Raw genomic sequence first — 27,204 nt, forward strand, 5'->3', positions numbered from 1 at the left:
TGAGCCTCTTTTACCTGAGCTCTTTGTGGTTGCACTCGCTGAATAAGGTCTATGTGTTTAGAACTTGCATGATAGGAATAAGTGCATTTTCTTGTGCAATTTAGCCTAATGTTTGGGGTTTAGGATTCCTGCTTGTGTCAGCAGAACATATTCATTATTAATCCCTTGCTGTTTGCAATGAATGTAACATTTTGTTCATGGCATTAGTTCTCTGGGTGCTATTTTGCAGCAGCCTGCAGCATTATTACATCATAGCACTTTCATACAGCCCTGCATGCACACCACACACACCCCGCTCTCTCTTTTTCTGTATGTCTTTGTCTTTGATCTTATTTAGGCAGAGTTAGATTTCACATTGAAAGCTGTTCCTCTCTGAGAGACTCCTTTCCTATCCACTCCAGTGTTTACACGCACAGCAGATTAGCTGAAGGCTCATTTTACCACAATGACAACACTTTGAAATACAGAAATAAGCACCAGCTGCTGTTCTTTTCCTCACTCGAGTCCTTTTCATGTGTCATGACTAAAGCTTTCCACCGTGAACTATTATTAGCCTTTCCTGCTTTCTAACAAGAGGATGGGAGAAGGTGGAGGAAGAGGTGGTCTAAGTTGGGCTTAATGGGAAAGGATGATGAAGGAAAGAGGAAATCAGAGGTGGAGACAGCAGAGGACCATCTACAGAAGGAGCAGAGAGCCGGAGGAAGGGAGGGGATGACGGTGATGTGTATATAGGTCACTAAATCAATGGGAATCAGGTTTTTGAAGGGGAGAGAAGGGGGTATTTATAGATACCAGTGGAGACAGATGCATCAGTGACAGGCACAATGCTGCTGGGAGCACAGGGGCGGGGGGTGGTGGCTGCGGCGTGGGGCAGGGGGTGCGAATAGACTGTGGTCAAATTAGCCTGTGGAGAATTCTCCTAACAAATGGCAAAAAGATTCTCAGGTCGTGAACAAATAGCACGAAGCGCAGTGGAAAACAAAATATAATCAAATGGAAATCACTGCAGGACGCTCTGAGCAAATGACCTTCGCAGCTCTATTGACAAAACGCAGGCAAACAGTTAGTTGAGGTATTGCAAATGCACACAGCATTTGCATCTACAGTACAGCTCTTCTCATATCCTATTGAATTTCTAATCTGTGATATCAGAGGGCCACGTGACGGAATAGAATATTAGCTTTCTATTTTGCAGACTTGTGTGGGTAACATTCACATTTATTACTCAGGCGATCTGAGAGTCTCTGATAGTCTGTGAAGTACAATAACATACCGCAGGAGACGCTGTCAGAATTTCACAGCAGAGGGAATTGATGACCAGTGTCCATTTTAATGATAATTTGTTTTCAGATTTAATGCCATGGATTAATTGAACTACTTCTATTTTTTTTACAACATCTACTGAGTGGCAAATGTTATGATGTGGGCTCTATGGTTTAGTTTTAATAACTGTCATGACTTATCCCATTTATTTTATAATGCTCTAGCTTCATGCGACAGGAAGTTCCAGCACAAATTGGAAATTTGCTCATAGAAAGGGAAAAAAATAATTGAAAATGTTTTAATTTGCTTTCTAACTGGCTTTTTCTAGAACTAAGTCAAGGTCATGGACAAACTGTTCCTTCACCACTTCCTGGGCTGCCAATGGGTGATGTAAGGCAGGCTGAATACCGAGTGGTAAAATAACCGACATCTCATTTCTGCATCTAATATAGGGATAGTCGTCACATCACCTTGCATCAAAAAGTGACAGGGGAAGCACCCAATGACTCCAAGAAAGCCCTCAGTCTGCCCGGGGCCTAATGATGCGGTCGGCAAACTCATGCAGGATACCCTCTTGCATGAAATACTATACAACGCGGGGATATGGATATGAGGCAGGTGGGGTGAAGTGACAGGGCCAGATGGGTTTCCAACTTTTCTCGCATCATATCAGTGTTAGGTGGTAGTGAAGCACTGGGTTTTACAAATTGATCCATTAAAATGTGTCATTCAGACAGTGTGCCGAGTACATGAGCGCTGCCATTGGTTTGTCTTTATTAATTAAAGACAATTAATTAAAGACTGGTGATTCCACTCCACTATTATCATATCATTTTTAAGAAATGCACTTTTAATATTCAACATTTGTTTGGATATTTAAATAGTTATTTAGTAATGATTAGCATCACTGTTGATTAAATATTTACTTATAACTTTTTTTTTTCGAGTCACATGTACTCATGTAAACAAATTACATGGAAAATTAACATGTGATCAGATTACTTAAAGTCAGCATTTTGGGCATGAACTTTTTCCTGAGTGGATCAAATCAGTTAATGTTGGCATCAACGAACAAAAGCTTGAACTCTACTGGAGAAGGAGACAGTTTTGCTTGATAAATAGCTTAAATGAGGATTTAGTTGTCAGCTAATCATTTCACCTGCATTTTACATGCACAACCTATGGCCATTCTAATAAAAGAATCACTGGGCATTTACATTTTTAACGCATTAATCTTCTGATTAAAAGAGAAGCTAAAGACTGAAATGAACGCAGGATTTTGCTTGTAATTTGGTACCTTTACACAGTTAAAAGCTGTTTAAACCAAAGAGTTTTCCAAATTAACCTGTGCAACATGGTTACAAGCCCTGCCTAAATAAGTCTCCATCGGTGGGCTGTGACTGCACTCCCCTTTACGCGCACAGGCACATTTTTAAATATGATAAACATATGCAAAGCAAGCGAAATTATAAAAAAAAATCACACGTGGCAGACTTCTTAACACTGCTGCAAAAGTCACTTTTCCCATTTTGTCCTCTGAGCCACAGCGCACAGTGGTTATTAGAGAGGGAGAGAGAGAGAGAGAGAGAGAGAGAGAGAGAGAAGGAGGCAGGGAGAGGAAGAGCGGGAGGGAGGGAGATAGTGAGAGTCTCAAACTGGTTAGCCTACCTATCCACTAGGAGGAGAGAGGAGAAGCTGTTGAGGAGAGCAACAAAAACAATAAACAGCTACTACTACGAAATCACATCAGCGGAGCTCACGGTACGCGCCGGAGGAGTACGCAAACAAATACCTGCGATCGCGTTTGCCTCGGAGTGAAGTAACAGCCATGTATCTGAACAGGGAAGAGGACAATAGCAAAGGTAAGATCCCGTCAAGAATTGTGCCCCTCTGTGCGGAGGGAGAGAGCGTCCTGTGACAGTTTCAAGGTGTTTCATTTCTGACCCGCTGCTTCCTTTTGAGGTGACTGGCACGAAAAGGTGGTGGTGTTAGGGAATGAGAGAGGGGGGTGTACCCTCCCGCCATCCCCAACCTCCTCGTTAACGTAATTCTTCTGAACAAGCCCCATCTCATCCTTTGGCATGGACCGGGGATGCTGGTGAGAAGTGTGGGCTGTCATTATGTAATATCTGTGCAGTTAATTGCCTCCTAGGAGAATCTTTAGCCCATTCCTGCATTTCTACCAGTGCACCATTTGAACCATCAATTGTGAACCTGTTGTAAGCACATCTACTTTGTCATATGCATGGATTTGCCAGCGTGCATTGCGTTGTGTTGTTGGAGCTTTCGGGACATTTGCAACAGCTACTTAATAAGGGCAGCATAACACAAGGTCAAAGCCCTTAGCTACAGTGAAACCTGTGTGCATGTAGATGTGTATTTATGGTGTGCCTGACATCCTGCAAGAAAAAATAAATTACTAATGGGCTGCAGCTTATTGCTTAACGGGGAGAGACAACCGTGCAGCCGCTAGAGGGTTAAAGAGGGTACAAAGGAGGAATATTTGAGTAATCTCTCCCACGTGTTTTTGAGGCGTGATTTCTTCTCTCGTCGGGTGCCCAGAAGCACACTCGACTCGCGTCCCCTGCCGTCACCAGCAAGCATAAATATAACTCTCCCGGGCTGAGAGGTAATGCTAATTACCACCTAAATCTTCAGGTTATACGGAAATAACACCTGCTGCTTTTTTTTTTTTTTTTTTTTTTTTTTACCGAGGACAGGGCTAGGGGGAGTGGCGGGACGTGCTGAGAGGGGTGGTGGTGTAAAAAGAGCAAAAAAAAAAGAAAAAAAAGAAAAAGAAAAAGAGAAGAAGAAGAAAAAAGAAGCAGAGTGGGAGGGCCCGTTTTTTGTTCATTTCCCTGTAATGCGAGATAATGTGATCCCCAGCACACATGCAAGGACCACAACACGATGTACTGTACGGGGATGTGTGGCAGCAGCATCGGCAGCACCACTGGGGACGGAGAGAGATGCTGGCTTTAGAAACAATGATGCAAGTGAGATCAGCGAATAAATGCGGTGTCGGAAACAGCAGAAATATGGGCTTGATTACACAGCAACCCCCCCCCCCCCCCCCCCCAACCAACACACACACACACACACACACACACACACACACACACACACACACGCCCACGCCTCAGAAAAAACCTTCAACACTAGACACTTTGGGGGAATCTGAGAAGACTGAAGCACCTTTAAAGTGATGTGTCTCCAGAATAAAGAGAACTGATGATAAGTCACAGTAGAGCAATGTACCCCCCCCCCCCCCCCCCCCCCCCAAAAAAGTCAAGGGGTTCCAATAGGGTACAAAAACATGTCGTTTTTTTTTTTTGGGGGGGGGGGGGGGGGGGGGGGGGGTCATCTCACCTCTTTAAAATTCACACTGATGCAACAAAATTCACTGTTTTAATTATTCTTGCTGACATTCGCGTGGAGGGTTCCCAGTTGAGTGTGAAGCTGCTTAAGCATGCAAAACTGGACTGGACATGACTTTAGTGGCCAAACCTATTGGCACCCACTGGTGAGTTTGGACCCTTTTTGGGGGGGTGCCTAAGCACATCTGAATTTCATCATAGCACAGCACAGGTTACAGCTAAAAGCAACTCTATTACTAATGTCCAGATATATAAAGTGGCACTAAGACTTTTTAAAATTGCTTAAAGTACAATGGACTAGCTTTGTGTGGTTAAGATACTGACAAAAGCTATTATCTGCTTTGCAACAAATTGTTCTTTAACTCTGGAAAATTATGGTCAACATAATTGAGCCTTTGCCTCAGGTTTTATAACTGAAGTGCCCACCCCAAAACCAGTATAAGAACTGTGATTATTCATTCTGAGTCATTCTTAGACAGTACAATAAGTAGTGTCTTATTAGACTGCAGTTGAATTTAGGTTTGCAAAGGTAAAAAGGAGGAAAGGAAGGAAAAGGTTTGATCCTAGAATTGCCCCTGCTGACAGCTAAAGGTGGTTAGTTTACATCTGAATTTCCACTTTGTTTATTTTGGGGTTGTTGTTGTTGTTGTTGTTTTTTAATTGTGGCTATACTGTGGCTTTAGTGTTTGGATGCCAGATTAATACAAAATATTATTACAAATTAGGATTATTACAAAATGAAATGTCTCAAGAACTGCTGGTACAGATATTCATGTTCCCAAATCTGTTGATTTCCTGATATTTTTTTTCCAGAACATAACTATCTTGGCACCGTGAGTTCTAATACTTTGGTTTATTGTCAAAATCCATCATTTTAATAACACAATCAGTCTCCGCTGTGGTAATGTTTGGTGCAGAGCAAATGCTCGCCTGCTCACACACTAAACGCTAAGATGGTGAACATTATCAGCTCAACATCAGCATGCTAGCACTGTCATTGTGAGCACATTAGAATTTGTGCTCAAAGCACCGCTGTGCCTCTGCCTACGCATTTCTGCAAAGGGAAATCCGAACATCAAAAAAATCTGTAGTTTGGGGGCCACACGTGTCAGAGACAGGTTCAAGGCGAGCTTTGCAAAGTGAACGCTGCTGTAACCCGGCGTTAGACAAAAGAATGTTTTCAGGAATTAATGGACTGAAACTGAGGAAGTAAAGTTATGAGTACGGGCTCCCGACGTGACGGAGCTACTCTTCTGAGTGAAGAACTTGTGATTGACGCTTTTAATTGATTGAAACGAGTCGGTGTTTCCCCTCGCTGCACTGATGTGGCCTTTAAATTCACACCGCGTCTCAAGGTGGAGTGGCAGGGAGAGGGAGAAAGGTCTGCCGGGGACATATTGATTATGGCCTCAGAGGATTAAAGTGTGGGGGGTGAAAACAAACAGGTTGATCATATGTGAACCTGACAATCACACAAACTGTGGGCTACCGTCAAATAAACACCCGAAATAGGACTGAAAGTGGGCTGTGATCACTATAACTTGAGAACAAAAGTCAATCACTGAAGAAAGAAAAGACTGAAGATTGATAATGTGGCACCCTGTTATTGTCTCTTCAGTCAGGCAGCTAAACGGTTCCTCATTTATGCCCATTGGAAAACATTCAGCAACTACTAAGAGCATTTACTGATCAGAAAAATGCTGCAGTGTGAGCTCCAGGAGTGTTTGATAGTAGGCAGCATGCTGATGTTCCAACTCATTTGTACTTAATTCTCATTACTACTCGATATTCAGCACTCACATGCCAAACCACACCCGTTTTGAACTAGGCCTTCATTTTAGTCAGCTAGTATAAACACCTGCCAGATCATGTGGCTGTTTCGGCACAGTCTCTACCACCCTACTTTGCCATATTGGCACATAAAAATACACAGAGACTCGTGTTTCATGGTTTCGGCAATATGACAAATGTACTTTTGAAGACAGGATGATCAGTACTGATGGAAGTATTTGCTATTTAAACACAGAATAATTGGAAAACAGTGGGTAGTGCTGTGGTGGTTAGCACGCCTCACAGTAAAATGATCCTGAGTTTAAATCCATCACCTGGCTGGGGCCTTTCTGCGTGGAGTTTGCACGCTCTCACTGTGTCTGTGTGGGTTCCCTCCGAGTACTTCAGCTTTGTGGGAAGAAGGTTAATTGGTGATTAGGTTAGGTTAACTGGTGATTCTAAATTGGCCATTGGTGTAAATGTGAGCATGAATAGTAGCCTGTTAGCCCTGCGACAGACTGGCAACCTGTCCACGGTGTACCCTGCATCTTTCCCAGTGACAGCTGGGATAGGCCTGAATTGGATAAGCAGATGGATGGAAAGCCAATTGGAAAGTCATGCACAGTGGCACTAATAGTTCTTAAATAACAGTAATCAGTTTTTTGGATTTCTGAGTTGCTGGGTGCTCTGAGAGTTCAGGTTTTCACGAGCTACTGATTCATAGTTTATTCTCTAAAAATTAAAGTTTCAGATTCCTTTTACGATATCCAGCAGTCCCAAGCTCAAAGATGTTCAGCCTGCTTTGAGAGAAAAACAGATAATCTTCATATCTGAGAAGTTGAAAACAGCTTCACAGCTGCTTTTTGTTTAAAAAGATGGCTATAGCGCTTTCTTTTAACTTTCATCCTTATATCTAAAATACAATCTTTAGGTTCCTTTTGAACAATGATTGTTTTAAACCAAAGCCTGCTGTATCCTAATTAAAGATAATTGTTGTAACTGATTTTCTATACTTAGGTAATTAGTCACTGGAATTATCTAGTGACACTGCCATTGTTCATCAATGGATTGGGTCTGTATGGGGCCTCACTGTGTGTATTGTGTGGCTTTTTTTTCTCTTTAACGATCACCAGCGAGTGTGAAAAATCTGTGAGGCATGCAGCATCATCACCCCATGCATAACCAGAAGACTGCCTCTACTTGTGAAATGTCTGTGCTACAATTCGACTCCCTCTTCAGCGGGAGGAACAACAGTAGTCAGAGACTGGAGGTTTTGTTTCCAATTGAAAAAGTGTATTTTTCAGCTTGTTGAAAAGCAGGAGAAGAGCTTTCCAGCTTCATCTATCGATAATAGATTTGTTGGACCGATACTGAGACATCTATTGATAGATTGCACTGAGGATACGCTCCGAGAGAGAGAACCTGTGGTTGACTGACTTCTTGTATTATGCACTCACCCTGCATCGCTGACAGTAAGAGGTGAATCCCTAATATGTCTTCTTGGGGCAGGGTCCCAATTTGTCGGATGCGTGATTAAAACAATCCAGTTTACGGCAAACACAATTTTAGAACTATAACGTATAAAGCTGTACACTGACATTTTATTCTCTCTGCTTTCTGTGATGCATACTTTCTGGAAACAGAGTTTGTCCATCTGTGACAAATTGCCCTAAATATATTTGATGTGTGGTCCCAGACTCTGTCTGGCACCCCATACTACTTGAATATGATGTATAGTAATAACGTCAGGTTCACTATTGATTTAGGTTGATGCTGGCCTTGGTTTTGGGCTGGCGTCCAAACATTCGGGCAGGGCTACCAATCTAAATGACTTAAACTTGGCATGCAGGAGCTGCACTAAGATAGCTCTTCAAGTAGAGTATATATATTTTTTGGCTTCTTCATAGAATATGCAGCCTGTAATAAAGGTTATGCAGCAAGCAAATGGCATCATTTTAGAGGAGTAATATCATGACTGTGAATTATCTCATCAATTACCGGATTGGACGAGCTCCAGAAAATAAATGTTATAATTTTGATGATCCCATTATTTTTGAATGAAGCACCATTGTCAAGTTGCAATTTAATATGTCTATAGTACACTGGCTTATGACTCTTCACAAACAGATTCTGCTTATGAAAATGTAGCATATGTAAGTGAGAGACGTTTTTGGTGCAGGAAGCTTCCTGGTTTCTGTTTGCAGTCCACTTGTAGTCTGGAAACAGAACGCTATTGACGAATCACGTTTGAGCATGGTTTAAGGAGATCGGAAAGAAAGCGACTGGACTTCTTTAAGTTTCGTGAAGACGTCTCACCTATCATCAAAGAAGCTTCTTCAGTTCTGAAACCAGATGGTGGAGAGTCTAAATACCTGGGACAGGAAACTGAAGAAGCCTCTCGGATGAAAGGTGAGATGTCTTCACAAAAGTTAAACAAATCCAATCACTTTCTTTCACGTTTCACATTTTTGAGAATTTTTTGGGGGCCACGTTTTGGCATAATAATGATCGGTTTATACCATATTTTTCTTTAGTACTAATAATATTCCCATGTGCTTCAGCTTTTTTTAGCGTTATTTTGCAGATGTTAGCATTCGAATGAGCCTGACTCAAATGGCAAACACGTTAAAATCAAACAGTCACCACATTTAGATAAAAGCATTGCTGTGCCTTAGCATGACCTCAGAGAGATTCTATATGATTAGAGATAAAATTATTAGCAATTGCTAGTATAGATTTTATTTTAACCTTTAACCCATTTCTATTTATGGTTTGCCACCACCTTTCAGACCACGGGCAACATGCTGAAATATGCTCTTATATATGAACCAAAGTTGTGGTTAGAGTGATTTACTGTAATCACTTACCGCTGAATGAAAAGACCCTCATTGTGCCCCGGGTGTCTCACCTTTCTTAGCGTGCATCAAAGGATTTTAAGTGCGAGGGAAATGAAATGGAAAAAAAGGAGGAGGTTTGTGGGGTGTCTTTAACACGGTGTGAAGTGTAGGTGTCAGCGGAAGACTGCGAGTTCCTAACCTCTTTGTTATTATTGCCCTGTAGAAATTGATGATGTCCCTCGACTTCATGGCTGTTTTACTAATGTTGAACGGGAAATTATTTTTGGGGGATTGCTGTGGCAGTCTTGTAATGACCATGCCTCTTAGAGCAAGATGAATTGAAAAAAAAAAAAGAAAAAAGAAAGAACTGGATCCTGGGAGAAAAAGATGTCTGGCTTAGCAGGTGCATTCAACAAGTCTGCATTTGTGTGATCAAACTTTGGAGAAAGGTTGCTCAAGATATTTATTCACGAAGCCCTCTGTTTTCCCTTCTAATATTGTTTAAAACATAAAGCAGCTGGGAGCTGTTCTGAAGTCCTGTCAGCTTGCTGCATTCATTTCAGATGTAGATTAGATGGAAATGTCATATATTATAGCAAATCTGGAGTTAAACACATGAGCTTCAGTCTGCATGCATCAGATTGCTGAGCACAATCGTGGCAGAGACCTTTTAGATATGTGTAAGGTACATAAATTGGCACGGGAACAGTGTTATTGTACAGAGTGCTTAATCAGCCTGTTTGACATTTAATGGATTGCTCTGTCAGCTGAGCTCATGTTTATTTCAGCTTTGAATGGATAGTCAAAGAGTTAACTGCTCCAATTTATGATACAGATGGGTGTTATGAGCTGAGCCATTGGGGGAAAAAAAAACAAAAACTCAAGGATGACTGGAGTACGAAGAACAGGCTCGGTTTCAGGCAATTAGATGCTTTTGTAGGAACACCTGCAACGAAACATGGATTTGGACCTGCTGCTTCACTGTTCCACTGAGAGGCCTCGTCATCCTCCCCGGTGGAACAGGAAGCCGTATCAGCTGATTAGAGCAAAGTCTAATCACACTTTGAATCAAGCAATTTGCGCTACTGAGAAATAAAAACCGCATTTGTGGAGAATAGATTTATTTTTTGCTCCACCTGCACCCTTTCTGGGAGCATCACTCATACATAACATGGAATCAGCCTTATGTAATGTAAAGACGCATTACATTTAAATATTTATTGTCTCGTTTACCCCCCTCGCTTCTCCCACTATCCAAAGCACCCTCCCGATTGAGCATTTAACAAAGACTTCCTCTTTACAGACATGTTTCATATTATTGCCACTACAACTATTGGCTGCTCTCTTATACACAAGGGGTTGCCACAGCGGGTAGCTCCACATGTTTTGACACCGGATGCCCTTCCTGACACAACCCCAAAAGGATCTGTGTCTCCTCTGGGGATCAAACCGGGGATCTTTCACTTCTTAGGTCAATGTATCAACTGCCTTCTTATATAGAAAAAATAGAGTTGTTATCAAAGCATTGATAAATCTGATATAAAACTGCATTAAGTGTGTTTTAAACCATTTTAAAATATTTATATGGCTGCAATAGATGCTAAATAGGGGTAACTGCAATGTAATTGACCAGCTATTACAAATTATCCATGCAGGAAGTCCAGTTTTTCTGTTAATATAACAAATCAGTCAGGCCCTATATAGCAGACTTGTTGATAGAGCTTCTTAGTGCTGGAGTTATTTTTATGGTGGACTCTCCCAGCTGACTAGATTGCGGAGGAGGGGGAGGTCTTTCACTTCTCCATTCTCTGCCATCTTCTGTCCCTTTCTCCTCTGTGCCTTCGCGAGGAGGAGAAAAAAAAAGAAGAAGAAAAAAAGGGGGGGGGGGGGGGGCACCGGTTAGCATCAGCCGGCCGGCAGGAGAGTGATAGAAAGCAAGAGCTAGGGAGGCAGACGATGGAGTGGAGACGAGCGTTGAAAGATGGAGGGAACAAGAGAGACAGAGGGAGAGGGAGAGGCAAAGAACAAGCCCTGGAGTACTAGCCAGTCAAGGTCACGCAGAGGAGAGGAGGCCTTGTGTGTATATGTCTATGTACGTGTGTGCAAAAAGGAAGAAGAGCGGGGATGGGAGGCATGCATAGTAAAGAATGAAGGGTAGTTGACAGCTTTAGTCTGGGATAGGGGAAGGGGAGAAAAGGAAGCAGAGGAGAAAAAAAGGCAAACTTGAAAAGAGCAATGTGACTTCATAACTGACTGGAGCGGTTTAATGTCTAACTTTTAACATGGCTGACTCAAATTTAGAGGCAGCGGTGGGACATTTGTCATGTTTGTGGTTACTGCGTGTGTGTAGCGAACGTTTCTGTGTATGCTGTTGCGTAACCACCCAGTGCCGCCGTGCCGGTTCGTGTTCTCTTCGCAATCTCTTTTGCTTATTCTCCTTATCCCCCCTCCCCAACCACGGCCACCACAATGACCTCCACAGTCTCATTGCAGCTCCCACTGTCAGTAGGTGCCATGATGCATTTGGTTAAGTGCATCCTACCACCTTTTTCCCTGTCCTAAAAGCAAAGAGGCAAGGCTGAGCGACTGTTAATCCCATCCAGGGAAGTTGCTCCACTTTTGATTAGCGATGGAGAAAAGGAGAGTATTGCATAATGGATAGCCTGGCGCTTGTCATCTTAGGATCAAGTGTTTTGAAAGTGGGATTGTGGTTTGCTGAGAATATCCTTTATTCGGTTATCCGAGCAGGATGCAAAGAGTCGTTTGGAAATGTGATCACTGCTGTCTCTTCAAACTTATTAGCTCTGTTTGCATCTCACACCCAGGAGAGATTACGTGTGCGAGCAGTTGCCATAGTGTTTCAGAGCACCATGGCGCTGATATGAAAGATCTGAGGTGGCTCGGGCGCTCTATGAGATTATCTCTCCAGAGGAACAGTGTCTGGAGTGTTGATAATATATGATGGCTATGTTTACAGCAGGTCAAGAGTTTGCCTAAGCCCCTTGAGGTCACTCCAAGCTCTTACTCTTATTGTTTTATATGGCCTCATCAGTAATGTAGTCGTGCTCTGTAGTATTTTACTTTTTTAGAAAACGTGCCCTTTTCCCTCGCTGCCAGTCTTAAATCACCACCACTAATCCTTGCATTAAACCTCCAGTGGTCGCACAATCGCATTCACTTTAAGGCTCAGAGTGAATTCTTTGCGAATTATCCTGTTGACAGACATCATTACCATTCCAGAGCATAATTAGTCTTTCCACACCACGATTTTACACAGATGAAGAGTAATAGCTTCTGTTATAATGGGTTCAAAGCATTTTTCCAGCTACCAACTGTAATTTTGCTCATCTTAAACAGACCCTGCAGAACTGATCTGCAGTGTGAGCTAGCATAAATGACCCTGAACTTTTGTATTTTTTTTAATATATTGGGTAGCTGATGACTATAGACAGGAAACTAAGGGAGAGAGACAGGGGGTATGACACGCAACAAAAGCCCCCAGCTGGATCCACTCATCCACAAAGGTGTCCTCTAAAAGAAAACTGCAAAAAGTCATAAAAGCAATAGTTTGACATTTTGGGAAAAACGATTACTGTACTCCCTTTGTAACTGAGAGTTAAATGGGACGGTTGACTACAGGGTTTCTGTCAGTGTGCTGCAAATACATTGTGCTTGAGCATCCCTCCGGCTGGGTCTAAGCATCAAGGAATTTTTTTAAGATGTTTTTTTTTACATATTGGTTACAATAGAAAAAAGAGCATGCTTTAATATCTGTCTATTTAAATTATACCAGTTCTATGTGAGCACAGTTAACTGCAATTCTGTGCTCTCACACCAGAATACATTACTTTCTATTCATGCTGGAACTGAGAAATAAAATACCCAGAATGATTTGCACAGAAAAAGTAGCACATATTCATTTATGCTTTTCAGACTGCTCTGCTTTTTTCCTCATAGTATTTTTCTGTGGTGTTTGGATAAGGGTAATGTTAATGTAGGTGTGACAAAGGGCCAGCTCATTGTAGATTATTATGCAGTATTATTAACCATTAGGGTACAACCATGCTTATATATGGTGAGTACTACTACACGCCCATGCTGTAGTGTTTTGTCTGTATGTGCTCTTAGCAAACTGATGTACAACCACACTGAGCAGAGTAAAAGTAGTGGTGGTAGAGGTTGTTTATATAAATAAACCTCAGACAAATATGAGACTCATAGCATGCTTATATATGGTAAAATGTATTTACGTCTATCATCAAGGTTTTCACACCTGACACCTGTCCATTAAAAAAAAAGTACTACTACTACTACGGTGTATCTGATATCCGCGTGTTGGTGTCCTGCATCATCATAATAATGTTGGTCCAGGACCAACATTACAACTGACCAATGAAGTTGCTGTGATGTCATATCTTTGGAATATGGAGGAAAAAGTAACAAAATGCCATTGTTTACATAAATCTCTTGTGTGGAAGTGTCTTTACTAATTTATATGATCAGGTTACTCATGTTGTTTTGCACGTGATAGTTTTTAATAGCGTTAGCTAACTTCTTGGCTAATGCAAAATGAATGCCCAGACAAGGTCTGTTTAGTCAAATGACACTGAAGTCAGAGTGTTATTATAATGTAGGAACAACACCTACATGAGTTTATCAGGTCATGCCTACTGTACACCCTATTAAATGTAGAATGAGAAACTGGTGTGCAAGATTTTGTTCAATCGAACATGCACTCATAAAGTAAAAGAGGATTTTATAACTTAAAATCCAATATAACTGCATATTTACATGCATCATGGTTTTCCCTATGCACGTCATCATGATGCACTCGACTAAAATGCATAAGATCACAGGCAGGAAAAAAGTTGGTTTTATATGCTGGACTAATTGACATGGCTTGAAATCCCATTGCCTTAAGTACAGTTATACAGTTAATTATGCTACATGAACCTTGTAGGTGTCTAAAGGATTGGTAGGTGGTTGCTGGGTAGCATCATGTAGCATCATGTGAATCTCTTCCAGTGTAGAGTTAGTTTAATAGTACTTGTGTGCCAAGTTTGGTTCCTGATCTCATGGTCGTGCTGGAGAACTCTGAACAGACACATGAAGAGACAGAAATTGTGCATCTTTTAATAGGATATACCTTAATTCACCCTGCTAGCCTAGGCTGATCAAAAGGATGAAAACACTGAGAAAAAAGCTAACCTGCCAAAGTACAAACATCCCTCTATTACTTATCAGTCTAAAAATTTATATTACTATTTATTTAGTATGAAGGATCTTTTTCTTTTACCATGGTGAGATTTTGTAACCTTTAAATAAATTAGAGTTCCAGAGTGTATGCAAAACTAAGCAAACAGGCTACTAGCTGTAGCTTCATACTTACTGTACAGATAGCAGGGTGGTGTTTTTCTTCTTCACTAAAGCGCTTCTCTTAAAATGTCAGATGCTTCGTCAAAGGGAGACAGGGCAGCCGTACATGTCAGTGGAGCAAAATACAGCTCCTACACCAAAGTCACCGCAAGTTGCCATCGAGCTAACTTAATGCAAGAGATGACACTGTGTGCTAACAGGAAGAGAAGGTGAACCAGGAATTGTGTGCGTATTTTGTTAAAGAACGGGCGTTTAAATTGCAGTTGCATCATGCTGTTTGCTTCAGTACAGCATGTTCCACAACTTGGTGTGTGTGCTGGAGCCACAATTTCTATGTGTGTGTATGTGTGTGTGTATAGCCTCACTGTCTCTTGGTATTTAGCAAAAAGTGTGTAATTTTGTGTGAGCCACCCTGTATCTGGCAAGGTAGTCAGACTGACAGATTGGGCTGTATGACTGCCATCTCCTCAGCTTGGCTGGCCGAGTATTTCTCCCTCGTTCCTTCGTCTCATCTCCCGTTCCTTCAGTGGTGACCAGCCGGGCACGGGATATTTTCCTTCATTCACCTTATCTAGCTGTATAGGTAAGCGTGCTCCATGGATTAAGTCCCTTCACTGTTCCATAACTGTAGCTTCAGTAAATGCTGGCTCAGACGTCCTGGTCTGTCTCCCTCTGTGCACAAACCAGGGAGGTAGCTTTTGACTATGTGAGGTTAAAAATGCACAGGATGGCAGTGAGCACTCTCAGTGTGTACTCTCTTCCATTAGCAGGTTGCGGCCACATCAGGACGTTGGAAAGCACACATAAACTGTAAATTATGAAGTTGGGAGAGCTTTTGTTCTGCAGGACTGGGCCAGGTCATGAATAGGATTCAGCAGACTCATTGTCCCTGTGTGGGTTGTTTTCACACTTCTGTTTTTACTGCAACTCATAGACAGACTTGGAGCAACAGCTGTCAGTATGTTTTTGCTTTGCTCTCTTCTCTATCCTTGTAAGTTCACTCATTTTCTATTAAAAACAAATATATATATATAGGTATTGTTTTGCAAAAAGACAATTTCAGCAAACGTGTTTACACTATTATTATATTTCACATCTGCTTTAGATTTATCTCGCCATTCTGAGTGTCTTGTAGGGAAAGGGATGCGCATATTGGTGAGAGGAGGAGGAAGAGGAGCAGGCAGAACAGAGAGTAATGAGCCTGGGCAGGAGGGACAGATGATGTGGGAAAACCTGACATAGACAAAAGAAACACACAGTCCCACATCTCTAAACCCAAATATGGATTCACATGGCTGATTAGGGAAATGGGAAAATGTGTGTGTGTGTGTGTGTGTGTGTGTGTGTATACGTGTAGGCGTGTGAGGGCAGATTCTATATAATCAAGGGGCTTGGGTTCAAGTTATTTGTACCTGCTATAAGTACAAAAAGATGAAATTACTGATGCCACCATCTCCTCCTCGCCTACTCTGTCTCTAAAAATGATCTGGTTTACTATTTTCATCACCCGCTCCTTTGCCAAGTTAACTTTTTTTTCTTTTTGAGGTCACAAGATTATCGTCCTGTTTGCTTTAGTGACGCCATGAACTGGTACAGCTGGAAGAGCACAATGAATTGGATGCAAGCAATTGTGCATGCACGGGAGTGAGCTGAGAGAGCTCAGCCTTGGACTCGGTAGAGCTGAGACACGCCAGATTGGGCCGAGTCGTCCAAGCAGTACATTTCTGATTGGTCCGGGCTACAAAGATGAAATGTGCCTTTTGTGCCTCTGGTAAACACGTGTCTCTTTCTCTTTGTTTCTTTTCTTGCTCTTTGCTCTCACGCTAAAGAACAGCAGCACTTCTCTACATCCACAGATCATATTTCATGTCCACAACAGTCATTGATTAATGCCAACCGCCCTGAGACCCTTCTTATGCTGATTATGGCTCTCAGACTTGGGAGGGGCTGCTGATACCCTTAATGAGTCATAAAAGGCGAATAATTATACACTCCAACAGTCTTGACATTGGGTGATATTTCAATATTTGGTCACTTACTCTCAGAGTCTATTTGCCCACAGAGTTGGCACGCGCTCAGATGCCCTCAGACACGCATTTGCACAAGTAAACAGCGAAATCTTGACTTTCCAGTCCCGTGGTGTGTTCCATGCGTTCAGGATATTTGGGCACAAGCAGGATCCCGCTGCACAGCCCGGAAAAACAAACAGGCGGGTCAAACAGAGAGCTCACTGTGATTCAGCTCAGCTCACTCACAAGCAAAATAAGCATGTTGATTGCATTGATAATTGTCATGGTATCATCCAGTATGCTGACTCTTACAGCGCGTCTTCCCTGTGGTGATAGTCCTTCCTGGGTGGTAATGTTTGTCAGCTGCTACTGTACACAAGAGTGATTGTGCTAAAATATGTTATCTTATATGTAATTTTCCTCTTGATAAGGACGGTGAATTGCTTGCTCATCAGTGACAGTCGGCACACTCTTAATGACATGATTGAGATCTTCACTTGGTAAATAAGCTATCAGTGGGATAATGCATAGGACGTCACAGTATCTGCCTCTCGCACCATCTTTCCCTGGGGTATATCTGTTCCTCCCTTGTCTCTGAGTTCACTGCCCTCTACAAAACACTGCTTAATTAGAGAGCAACAGAAGGAGGAGGTAAGGACAAAGTGGGAGAAATGAGTAAAAGCAGAAATGGGAAAGAAGGCGACTTAAGCGTGTAACTAGAGGAGGTAAAATGCACGCATGGGAACAGCTGTAAGAAACAGACGCCAGACGTCAAGAGCGTTCGTAATTAGGATCCTTTTTTTTTTGTTTTTTGGCGGAGCGTTGCTTAAAAAATGACACTTAATATTTGGTGATCACCGCAAATTGAGATCCTCCACTGAGCAGGCTCTGACTCTGAGGAAAACACACAATGACTGCACATCAGATGTCGCCGAGGATTGACAGGCGTGTGGCTCCCAGCTTCCTCTGACAATTTTCCTCCTCCTTAAAGCCTCTGACAAACCTCATCATGCATGCAACGTCCACTAATATGAAACACACCAAGGAAGCATGAAACATGAATTACACCAGGTCATAGGGCAGAACGTATAGATCTATAGGTCTCTCATGTCGGGGAATACGTGATGTATCTTTGCTGTATATTGTCTTGTGCCTTGAACTATGTTACATGTTGACTATTATGTGTAAAAATAAAGGGCCTTGGTTCAGTAGCAGTAAAATATTATCATTCTGTGCAGAGATATTTTTGACACCTCTGTTTCAATCCAGATCTCAGAGCCCCCCCCCCAGCCCCAGGCCCCTCTCCTTAACTCTTCTGAAATATTAATATAATGTAATAGCCTGTTGGTATTAAATATTTAATTCTGTGTTATATCTGCATCTCATATACTGCTGGTCAGTGTTACTACTGCCTTTGAAATGTTGAAAACTTGCAGGACGGACAGAGATTTGGGCCGGCAGAGGAGCAGATGATGGTTGGGAGAGGAGGGGATGTTACAGTGTCTAGTGTGAGCAGAGAATTGCTTCGGGAAGTTCAGTGAAAATGCATCCCGTGTCCTTTAGACTGCTCCATTTTCCTCTTCTTCTGCTTCTAAATGCGGCATGCCGTGCTCTTTTTCCCACTGTTTATTACCCACTGTTTGCAGCAGCACTTTGTGTAATGTGCTCCAGACAGATTTGACAACCTGGATGTGGACCATAAAATGCCTCCTGCTGGCGCGCTATCTACCAAGAGATCACAAACCCAGGTATTTGGAGTCTGTAAGGTTTAGGTAGAGCAGTGAGGAAAAGAGGAATTAATGGAAAGCAGGATGGGGAAGAAGAGGTTGGAATTAAGGTCGAAGATTCTTCCCTGACCTTAAAATCTTATGCAAAGTTGGATTCTCCACTGTAAATGGAGTTTAATTTTAAATATATAGCTCAATAAATGGAGCTTAATTTTGACTGTCTGATAATATCATCTCATTTCAGTTTGATGACGTATGTGGTAATATTCCAGCAATGACATACGTCCTGTTTTTAAAGTGGAACCTCAATCATGTGGCAATGTAGTTTCAGAGTAACCTGTCTGAATATGTATGAATGGTTTCTACTCGGGTCATATAGTGCTGACCTGAAGCTATTACTGTGTGCAGTGATGGAGAAGGAACATGCAGTGCATGCATCCATTTACCTATAGTGTGTCCGTGGTCTAAGGTATTCTTTTGGAGGATGAAGCTGGAGCATGCATGCAGCTTTGCAGTCTGATTTAGAAACAGAGGTCTGCATGTGTGACTAATACAAGTATCCTAATCGGTTTCTCTGCTTTTCCTCTAGTTTTACTACCCTTGTTTCCCACTGAGTTACCATTTCTGTCACTAGTTTGCTAACTTAAAGTTACTAAGTCTATTAGCCGCAGCCAACCAGCCAACTAGATGACGTCACGTTCTGTACTGGCACAAGATGGCGCTAAACATGTTCTAAAAACTTGAACTTTATGCACTTATTTCTTAAATTCAGCTTCACAGACAGAGTTAAATCTATCTCAGTGTTTGAGAGCAGGAATCCATAGTGTAAATTATCCTTTATACATGTGTTTCATGTCCACTTTACCCGATGTCGTGGTAACATCTGTCGGTTCAGCATTAATTTTCAACTATTTTTCCACCAACTGACAAAATGACTGCCAACAGTTATTCAATGTCAAAATGTTTGTTAAACAAATGATTAAGTTATACTGAAGGTTGTACTTTGTGAAAAAAAATAAAGAAATAAGAGAGAAATATAAGGACCTCCCTTTTTCATGAGTCTCTTACTCTGCTGATGGACTCCGCCATCTTGGACTTACAGCTGGTGACAGTACACGCTGTTAGCTCTGCATCCCTGGCGAGCTCAGCATAGCAGCACGAGTTTGTTGACTGCAGGCTCTGGTTTGAGTGGCCCTGCAGCTAGCATTGGATCTGCTCAGAAGAAGGACAAACTGAATAATGTCAAGGCCTATCACATGCGCCGGCTTTTAGGAAGGACTGGGACAAGCTGGAAAAACCTGAATGTTCAAAATGAGAGCAAGGAGACTGTCCACTGGTAAAAATGAATCACAGATGGCGATTTTGTATTGGATAGATTAAAAAGTTTTTTGTATTTAGATATCTCTCTCTCTATCTCTCTATCTTTCTTAAGTGAGTAGTAAAATATACTCTCTTCAAATTCAGCTCTAATGGGAGTGCACAGCTGTAAAACAGCCTCTGTGTTTGTGCTTGTTATGACTGAGCCAATGCTACTACTACTACTTTAGTAGTAGTAGTAGCACCCTACACCCTAGCACCCTACACCCTCACTTATCTTAACTGCACTACTGTATAGCTCTGTGTAAATAATCATTCTGTACATTCGATAATTTTTAATCCTACAACTGTTTACAACTTGCATAGTTCCCATTTCTGTATAGCTGTATATCTCAGATTTCTGTAAAGTTATTTATTTCATATTCTGTATAGTTTTTCATATTTATATCCTGTTCATAGCCTGTACATAGCTTGTACTCACTACAGCCTGTACATACTTATAGTTATAGAATATTCACAACATACTTCATACCGTGTACATTATAACATACCATAATAGACCCATTTCTGTAATATACTTACATATCTATATTATTGCTAATATATATTGTAATATATCTATATCACTAAAGCACTTCTGGATGGATGCAAACTGCATTTCGTTGCCCTGTACCTGTGCATGTGCAATGACAATAAAGTTGAATTCTATTCTATTCTAATTCTATTCTAAAGCTCTGTTTACATTTTGATCCAAAATGAAGCCTCCTAATACAGGTGTTCCTGCATCCAAACAGCTTTCAGGATCTCCTGCGATCAAATAGCTCAAACAACCTTCAGCAGTGGTCAGTGATGCATGTGACTGCATATTCAGCGTACTGTGAAAGCAAGCGCCTCTCTGACTGCATGTAAAGGCTGTGGGGTCATCCACAACATTGTACGACATGCATACAGTACCACAAGTTGTTTGTTTGTGGCAAGCAGGGCGGGCTGTGTTTTGAAGACCATTCACGAGGGAACCAAACAGCATTTCCTGTCTCTACAGTAGATCTGTGGCTGAGGAAAACAAATGTGTTTTTTTTATCCTTTCAACATTATAAACATACATTAAATGTGTGCCAGGAAGCAATGTGGTCAGGCCAAGTGTAATTTGCAGTTTATTCTAGGCACATTCTGGATGCGTGTTTGTTTCCATGAATGGCTGTTCTCTGCAAGAATCACGGGCCACCAGCCACAGCTATAAGGCCGAGAAGAATTTTGAATCTTTATCAGCTGGCAAACCTGACGTGGGCAGGGAAGAAGAACAGGAGGAAGAATGACGATAACTATTGTAAACTGTAACCCATTTGGCAATCAGCACACGGGTAATGAAGTGCTGAGAGATTCAAGAATGTTTTAGGGATGACATTAGGAATAGGAGGAATAAGTAAGCCCTGCCTGGCCCTTTTTGGCTTTGCAGTGGGAAGCAGGCTAATAAAAAGCCCTGAGCATCTGTAGGCCTGCATGCCTATGCTCCCTCACTGTCTTCCTCCAGCCATCAGGGCAGCACAGCCACAGCCATACGCACAGTCTCCTCTCCCCCCTCCCCTTCCCCAGCTTCCAGCCTGCCAGGCCCCAACTAGCACAGCCTGGAGGTAGGGCATGCTGGCAGTTGTCTACGTTTCAGATTTTTTTTTTATTACTTGCTCTGGTCTAATCCTATTTTGGGTGCTGCTTTTTGAGCAGAGGTTTGCACAATCTCTCCAGCCCAGATGCACGGAGGAGTGACACCTTGGAACTCCTCCCCCCTTCCCAAACCTTTACATATTGTTACATAATCTGCTTTATGACCACTCCATCGTTCAACCACACATCACCGTGAGAAGCACTGTGGAAGGGGCACTTGCTGTAAGTTGTTGCAGAATGGGGTGGGGGTGGGGGGGGGGGGATACAGTGGTCCTTAAGGGAAGCCCAGATCTTTGCTTTGTATGTTGTGTTCCCTTGTTTGCCTTCGTTATTCTTCCTCGTCTTAGATCCTATTTCAATGATGGTGAGCCCACACAGGAGTCCTCCAGAACAGCCTGGTGAATCACCCTGCATCCACAGGCACAGCTCAGCCACGTTCTGGCAATCGCACAAATAAGCATGGACACATACCCCCACACACACATCATACTCTTTGCTGAGCCTCACATTTCTTCCGTGCATCGTTTAGTGTTTTGAGAAGGTATTGTGCTCGCCACTTTAAACACTTCCATTAGATAACTAGTGCCCTTTCATTAACTTATGAATAGTCACTGATTTTCAAAATACCCACAAAGCTTTCAAGTGCTTGATTCAATATTTATTCTACTTTTTCCATCATACCTTCACGCTTTGACTTCAGGCAGGCCTTTTAGTCCCACTGCTGGTTTCTTCAAAGTGCATTTGCACACTTTGCAGGTTTAGGTAAATTAAAACAAGCTCTTGTGCGGTTGCTCTGTTTGTGTGGTTCATTTGGATAAGTTTACATGCTGCCATAAAAACCTTGATGACCACCAACATAACTCACTGATGAAAAATAAAAGCACAGCAGAAATATCAGTTTAATTTACCCAACTGAGTTATTAAATTTCCTTCTTACTTTTGACCTTGGCTGTGGGTACTTCAGGTGTTAAACACACTTGTGTCTGCACTGCCTATATCTGTAAAGATTTTCTATATTGTCTTCATTTTCCTCTTGATGAAGATTGTCATCTAGCATGACATCCTCATGGTGGATTTCACAAAATCTGCAAATATGATCTAAATCTGCAGATGTTATGTTTCTGTGGTGGGTTATGGGCTATGAAGCATCAGCGTTGTGTTTAGGAGTTAACTAAAACTCTGACATCATGAACTTTTCTATTCCAGCCAATGTTAATGTGCCCAAATTTCATCTCACTGCTACCTGCACTATCACAGAGTAAAATCTCTGTAATGACTAAAAGGCTAAACGAGTTGTAGGGCCTTGTTGTGCTGGAGGAGTCAAATATTTTTATGTATTTTTCATGTAGTGATTTCACGGTGACAGCTACAAACTCATGGGTGATCACAGAGGCAGCTATGATGCCAAAAAAAGATGACCGGCATATTGAAATTCCACCTTTCTAGCCAGACTCTCGACTCAGCAACTCTCTGCCCCACCAGCCGTGATATCGGAAACAAAAACACATTAAGCAGAGTATCTTTTTAAACATACATGCTAAACATTTACTTTGAATTTTATTGTGTGAGGAGTGGTCAGAGAAGACTGCAGATGTGTGTTGAGCTTCTCTTGTCATTTTGAAATTCTTATTTAAATATCCAAAAGCAAACATGTGACCGGTAAAACAAAAAATGAGGCAAATGTTGCAAAGGCTCAGTTACACTCAGCTCTAATTTAAAATGCCACCAGCAGATGGAAATACCCACCTTCTGTTTTCTCTCTTTTGATGATAATGATGGATTGCTGTAGCTGCTTCCCACAGCATGAAGATGTTACATGCAGACAATGTAACAAAACAAAATACCTCAGTAAGGTAAAAATCGACAAGAAAGTAACACATTTAAAGAAAACAGAATGTAGAATCCAAATATAGTATAAAAAGGTTAATATAAAATGTACAAATCTAACGAATAAGAGAGGTATTGTGAAAATTTTAATGGGGCAATTTAAATTTGTTTATGAATATCATAATGATAATATTAATTTAAAGATCTAAAGATTAAATATTTAAAGATGCAATAATCTAAAATTACCTCAACTGGACAAACTAACCAGTAATAAACTAAACTAACCTGAATTGAAATTAAAATTAAAACTTTAACAATTCTGTTTTGCCGTGTTAGTCAGTAAGTACTGGCTGCTCCCGTATGGGATTACAACAATGCCACCTTATCCCATAGTCCAGCCAATAATGCGATTCACATTCGTATATACGCAGCTAATCAACGTCGTCCACAGGCTATGACAGCGTCCTTATGCGCCGACACCGGTGTTTTAGCTAGCAAAGCGGTGTGGCTGATGTGGAGTGAAGCCACGTTAATGACAACGTGTACAACCATTGGAGATGTGAGCAGGACAGACGGAACAATTGACTGAAAAAGTGTGGACTTTATACCAGTTTTTAAATTGTGTTGATAGGCCACGTAAAACCAGAGTTATGATAAAAATATATGCAATGTTTGGTTTTCTTCCTGAATATTATCTATATCGTTGTTTATATTTACAACAGGAAGAAACAGTAAAAACGGCGTTTTATAAGAAAAACGCTCGAAAGCCCTTTCCACCTGTGAGCAAAGACAAAACCAAAAAACCCCACTCCTTCCTATTGGTGGAAAAATGTACCATGTCCACCAATCAAAAAATGATATGGCAACATGGCATTTAGTTGTTTAGGAAGAGGGACGTTTTAGGAGTGACGGCGGTGGTTTGAGATGTGAGAGATTTGTGGCGTTTAGCGCAAATCTTGTGTAGTTAGTGTGTAGTGTACTCGATAGTGTTGTTGTGTGTGTGTCAGAACAATGAGGCGACTGCTGAATGTTACAGGTGTTACAGGAGTGATACATCTCCTGTTGTCAGGCCTGCAGCTATCAGGCTGTTGTTCTCCTTTATCTCATAGTGGACAGAAATTATTTGTTGGAGTGGCACAAATGATTTGTGTGGCATCAGATTTGATGCAGAACAGCTGATTGTTCTGTAAATAGTTTGAAATGTTTATTTAAAAAACCGCCCTGGCTGCATTTTGGGTAAACAGCTGCAAGAAACTTTGTTGTTTGCAAAACTCAGTTACTTTTTTGAAGAAGTAACTATATAATTAATTGCCCAACATTGGTCATTATATACTGTATTTTGCAGACAGGACAGTCTCCCAGACCACAGACTCATACTCATAATAGAAGTCAGAGCTTTATAAAAAAAATAAAAAAAATAAAATTGTGTTTTCAAAATTGGAGTTCACGTTATTTTTTTTTTTTACTTCCAATAGTGTTAACATGCTACACAGGTCATGAACAAGATTTTTTTTTTTAAATTTTCATTGTAAGTGGGCTAAAGCAGTTAATTAAAAGTACATAAATGCTGTAATTTCATTATTTTAATAAACCGTGTAACTTGGATGGATTCGATGCTGGCGTGACCACAGTGCACACGTCTGCTGTTGCTCACAGTGGTCCAAGGGACCGCTCAGGGAGTTTGTGTGTTCGCTCAATAATAAGAGAATAATGAGAAATGACACAGGGAAAAAGTATTGAACACATGAAGAAAGGCAAAAAGGCACCGAAAGTCATGACACCAGCTGAAATCTATCAGTGATTAGAAAGCAATCCTGCCACTTAGTGCAAAGTAATATCAGCTGGTTCAGTCCCACTCAATTGCCATGACCTGTCTGCACGCTCACCACCAAAGACTCCATCGCTGAAGGAAAAACATTTTGAATCAAGTTCAATAATATCAAGCGAGCACGCTTCATATAATTGAAGGAAGGATGAACAAGAAAATGTAGCGAGACATTCTTGATGAGTTCCTGCCCCAAGTGGAGGAGTTCAAGTATCTCGGGGTCTTGTTCGCGAGTGATGGGAGAAGGGAGCCGGAGATCGACAGACGGATTGGGGCTGCAGCTGCAGTAATGCGGACGCTGCACCGGTCCGTCGTGGTGAAGAGGGAGCTGAGTGTAAAAGCGAAGCTCTCAATTTACCGGTCGATCTACGTCCCTACCCTCACCTATGGCCACGAGCTGTGGGTAGTGACCGAAAGAACGAGATCGCGGATACAAGCGGCAGAAATGAGCTTCCTCCGAAGGGTGGCTGGCCTCTCCCTTAGAGATAGGGTGAGAAGTTCGGCCATCCGGGAGCTGCTGCTCCACATCGAAAGGAGCCAGCTGAGGTGGTTCGGGCATCTGACAAGGATGCCCCCTGGGCGCCCCCTGGGCGCCTCCTGGGTGAGGTGTTCCAGGCATGTCCCACCGGGAGGAGGCCCCGGGGAAGACCCAGGACACGCTGGAGAGATTATATCTCTCGGCTGGCCTGGGAACGCCTTGGTATTCCCCCGGATAAGCTGGAGGAGGTGGCTGGGGAGAGGGAGGTCTGGGCCTCTTTGCTTAGGCTGCTGCCCCCGCGACCCGGCCCCGGACAAAGCGGATGAAGATGGATGGACATTCTTGATAAAAACCTGCTGCTGTCTTCCAGGATGATGAAGATGAGATGAAGGTGGATGTTTCAGCAAGACGATGATCTCAAACGCAGCCAGAGAAACTCTCAGTTGGTTTCATAGAAAGCAAATAAAACTGCAAGAATGACCCAGCCAATCATCTGACCTGAATCCAGTAAAAAATCTATGGAAGTAACTGAAGCTCAGAGCAATGCATCCGACAAGTTTCTCCTTACAGGAGGCGTCTTGAAGCTGTCATCTCCAACAAAAGCTTTTCTACAAAGTGTCAAATAAACTTCAGCAAGTGTGTTCAATACTTTTTCCCTGTGCCATTTCTCATTATTAAACATTCTATGTGTAATAATCTATGGTTTGATTTCTTTGCATGTATGGATTTGATGGGTTGTTTCCGACATCTAGTGAGAATTTCACGTCGATAGAAAAATATCTGCTTAGAAAACTGGTGACGTGTTCAGTACTGATTTATAAGTACATGGGGAAAAAAATTAGGAAAATACGCTTGGTATGAACTGAATGCATACCAGCATACCAACTAATTTCATTTGACCAGATTCTATTAAATTTGCATTGATTTCATGCAACAAAATTATATGGAAAGTTTACATATAATTAAATTACTTAAAATTCAGTTTGGGCATGAATATTTTTTTTAGTGTACTTTCATTTTATCAGACAAAAAGTAGTGCTGGCGCGTCCCTACACTCCTCCTCGGGGGGGACCATGAATATTTGCTCTAAATTTCATTGTAATTCATCCAGTGTGCCCATCCAGCGTGTATTTCAACTGAGCAAAAACTACCTTATTTAAAACCATGACACAAGCACTGTTTTTTTTTTTTTTTTTTTTTTTTTTTCTTAAATGACATCAGAAACAGCAGTATGCGACATTACGTGATGGCAGAGCTTCAGTTCATCCTTTGTCTTTTTTTTTTTTTTTTTTTTTTTTAATAAATAGGACAGGGGGAATGAATGAGAGGGAGAGGGGGAGAGAAAGAAAGAAAACCAAAGAGGAGAAGAGACGGTGAGAAGGGGGGGGAAGAGAGAAAAAAAAAAAAAGAACTACCTTATTTAAAACCATGACACAAGCACTGTTAAACCTGTCCTCTGACTGAACCCGCTCCTATTCCAAGGAGCACAGCGGAGTGAGATCTTTTTTTAGAAACAGTAATGATACAGAAAAATCTGTTCAAAGCAACCAGATCTGATGTAACGGCAACCACTGTTTTGGGGGCTTTCGGGAATCTGCCCCCCCCCCCCCCCCCCCCCCCGATTGGCTTAAAGGTCACGTTGCATACAGATCACACAACTGTCCCGTTTGTCCTTTTAGTGATCTAACAGACCTCATGGAGGCTGAGAGTCTGCCTTGATAGCATCGCTTGTTTTT

General features: G+C 41.8%; 1 protein-coding gene across 1 annotated transcript in view; it reads left to right on the forward strand.

Moving 5' to 3' along the window:
- The first annotated feature begins 2,958 nt into the window (after positions 1-2,958).
- The window catches only part of syt7a (synaptotagmin VIIa), a 91,692-nt gene continuing 67,446 nt past the window's right edge, over positions 2,959-27,204 (forward strand). The window contains exon 1 of the mRNA XM_080874810.1: positions 2,959-3,125. Within this exon, the coding sequence (XP_080730936.1) occupies positions 3,092-3,125 (34 nt within the window). The 5' untranslated portion in view covers positions 2,959-3,091. The remainder of the gene's footprint in view (positions 3,126-27,204) is intronic.

The sequence above is a fragment of the Rhamphochromis sp. 'chilingali' genome, assembly GCF_963969265.1.
Source record: "Rhamphochromis sp. 'chilingali' genome assembly, chromosome: 2".
NCBI classification, from domain to species: Eukaryota; Metazoa; Chordata; class Actinopteri; order Cichliformes; family Cichlidae; genus Rhamphochromis; species Rhamphochromis sp. 'chilingali'.